This window comes from Palaemon carinicauda, chromosome 40 (genome assembly GCF_036898095.1).
Source record: "Palaemon carinicauda isolate YSFRI2023 chromosome 40, ASM3689809v2, whole genome shotgun sequence".
NCBI classification, from domain to species: domain Eukaryota; kingdom Metazoa; phylum Arthropoda; class Malacostraca; order Decapoda; family Palaemonidae; genus Palaemon; species Palaemon carinicauda.
The window spans coordinates 6867745-6870721 of NC_090764.1; the positions used below are offsets into that span (position 1 = coordinate 6867745).

General features: G+C 30.6%; 1 protein-coding gene across 1 annotated transcript in view; it reads right to left on the bottom strand.

Annotated features, from left to right (window-relative positions):
* Positions 1-2515: 2515 nt before the first annotated feature.
* Positions 2516-2977, bottom strand: part of LOC137631678 (uncharacterized) — a 32260-nt gene continuing 31798 nt past the window's right edge. Inside the window, exon 10 of the mRNA XM_068363554.1 lies at positions 2516-2977. This exon is cut by the window's right edge and continues 621 nt beyond it. Within this exon, the coding sequence (XP_068219655.1) occupies positions 2660-2977 (318 nt within the window). The 3' untranslated portion in view covers positions 2516-2659.

Consider the following 2977-nt stretch of genomic DNA (forward strand, 5'->3'; position numbering starts at 1 on the left):
TTTGCCTACTGCGTTTGTGTAAAGGCTACGTGATAGAACGTAGATAATTCCTAGCGATTATATTTTCTAATACAAGTTATATTGCTTTCTTTTCAGAGTTACTTATTGGAAAAAGATTGACACCTCTCTCAAAAAGAATCTTTATGCCTTTCTGAAACACATATGAGTTACAGCATAGATGTCTAGGACCTTAAAAGATACTAGATTTCATGACATCACAGTCCGGAGATACCTTGACCCTGTTGAATTTACGAGGTAAGTTGAATTTCTTTGGTCCCTTTATTGTCGAAAAATTTCATAATACACTGTCAGAAATGGATGTTAAGTAGCGTTTATATCTATAATTTTTGAAAAATCTATTGGATGATTTTCCCCATAGAAGTGGTTACTGAAGGTTCTTACGTGCTCTGTCAAGTACATATTTAAGGAAGCTGTATTATGGCTACATCTTCCTTTGCTTCAATTTCGAGACAAATCGTAAGAATTCTCTGATCAAGCTTCCATATCATTTCAACAGGCTCAGGTATTCCCCTGTAGAGTAAATCTTGTTAATTGTTCAAGAAAATCCAAAACTAAACATTGTTTTGAATGAAATCCTGTTCTTGCTGGAAGTCAGGGGATTGTTGAGGGAAGCCCAGTTAAAGAAAATTTGTTTTTGCTTTGAATAAATTGGTTTATTAAAGGTTGAAGCCCAGTTAAAGAAAATTTGTTTTTGGTTTTGAACAAATTGAGTTATTAAAGGGTTGAAGCCCAGTTGAAGAAAATTTGCTTTTAGTTTTGAATAACTTGGTTTATTAGCTGATTGAAGCCCAGTCAAAGAAAATTTGTCTTTAGTCGAATAAATTAGTTAGTTTATTAGTTAGTTAAGCTCAGTTAAAGGCAATTTGTTTTTATTTGAATAAATTGGTTTATTAGATGGTTGGTTGAAGACCAGTTATAGGAAATATTTGGTTTTTATTTCTCTACTTTTGAATATATTGCTTTAATAGGTTGAAAACTAGATGAAATCACGATTCCCGATTGATTGGCAAACTAAGCATTTTTTTTAGGCAAATAATTTTGCTTATGGAAGAACGCACGTAATAAACAAAGTATTTTTCTTTTGGAATTAATCTGATCTCGTAAAACACCTCGGTTACATAGTGCTCTGTCTCAGAACCTCAGAAACGCAAATCAAAGTCTTCGTAGAAAAGACTTACGCATTACGGAGTACATTCACTTTGTGCTTGCAGGACGTTGCCTGAGAAGATATGATTATGTACATACATATGTACACATAAAAGATGAAACAAACGTGCGTGCGCGCCTGCGTGCATTCATGTGTGTGCTTTTATATTGAAAGTGAAGTAACCGGAGGCTATGAAAAATAATTGCCTACGTTTCATATTTTTTTTTTTTAATATGAAAGTAAAATATATCCTCTTTATTCAGTGTTTCGTTTGCAGACACGTGTACTGCGTTCATATTATATAGGATATTAGAATCGAAATATATATATATATATATATATATATATATATATATATATATATATATATATATATATATATATATATATATATATATATATATATATATATCTTTTATGTCCGAGTACATCTTATTTGAGCATTTATGTTTGATTTCGTTCATTACAAGATAGTTACTTTGATGATTAAAACTTGAAGATTGCAGTGCTGTTTAACTTTTCAATTGCCAGATATCAGTTGATCCATAAGGGTTGATTTGTACAACAATTCTGTAGAATATATAAAAAGACAATAGATTTCTCTCAAGTTTTTTTTTTTTAAGAGAACGTTAAGAAATTTTTTATATGAAAAGAAGTAAAAATAATTATCGTGTTACTATCAAAGGTAATTGAGTTATATCTTCCCTTTACCTATTAGCAATATAACTATTTTCTTATTAACTGAATTTCATCACATTTTACAAAAGAGAATTCTTTGATAATGTTGCCATTATACACTGTTGTTTTCGAGACTAAGGGTATAGTATCCACAAATGAAAACAACAATAACAATAGTTATGATAATAGTAATCATTGCTATCGCTATCATTATTTTATAAGAGTGTTATACTTAAAAGAGGTGTATGTAGTATCGTAATCTTTCTTCTTTGTGTCTATCGATAGTTTTTACTTGACAATAGCATACTTAGTTTGAATTCTCTTTTCTCTTTTTTTTTTTTTTTGTGCTTAAATGAATTCAGCGATGATGATGAATCTCATAAGACCATTATGAATTAATTATGAAATTCACAGGTCGTAAGAGAGTGAACGCATTAAGTCTAAGGTATATGAACCCCACAGTTCGGTTGTTGGATTACAGGACATTTACAAAAGTCACTGTCTGTCTCTCAGTTTTTGTAAGATATTGTTCAGAATTGTAAAGGTGTCCATATTGCTCTAGTCTGTCCATTGATTATATATATATATATATATATATATATATATATATATATATATATATATATATATGTGTGTGTGTATATATATACATACAGTAAAACCTTTCATTTCAGTATGCATTTTTGTTTCAATAATGAGCATATTGTAAAACAGAAATAATTTATTAAATTGTTCTCAGATCATCAATATATCAAAATTCTATCACTTTATAGAATATTAACCTTTTTTGTAGATTATATACTAAGGTAACCGTTAAGTTTCATTTTCTTGATAGCCGTAGTCACTACTTTTCTTAACATCACCCAAATAACACGTACTTATCTCATCAGTACTCACACCCATTGAAATATGATTTTTATGACTCTGAGTCGATGTATTCACTGTGATAGATATATTTCCATTCCCCTCCACACATGATCCCATGGTCATTTCACTAAGGGAACAATTACCAGTATTAACAGATGCACTTGATTTCCCAACCTGTTCTGGCATATCCGAAAAAGTCCAGGAAGCCACCTCGGGTTCCGGGTCGATGTCTATTTTGAGTTCGTCGCTCGTCATGATTGTTTC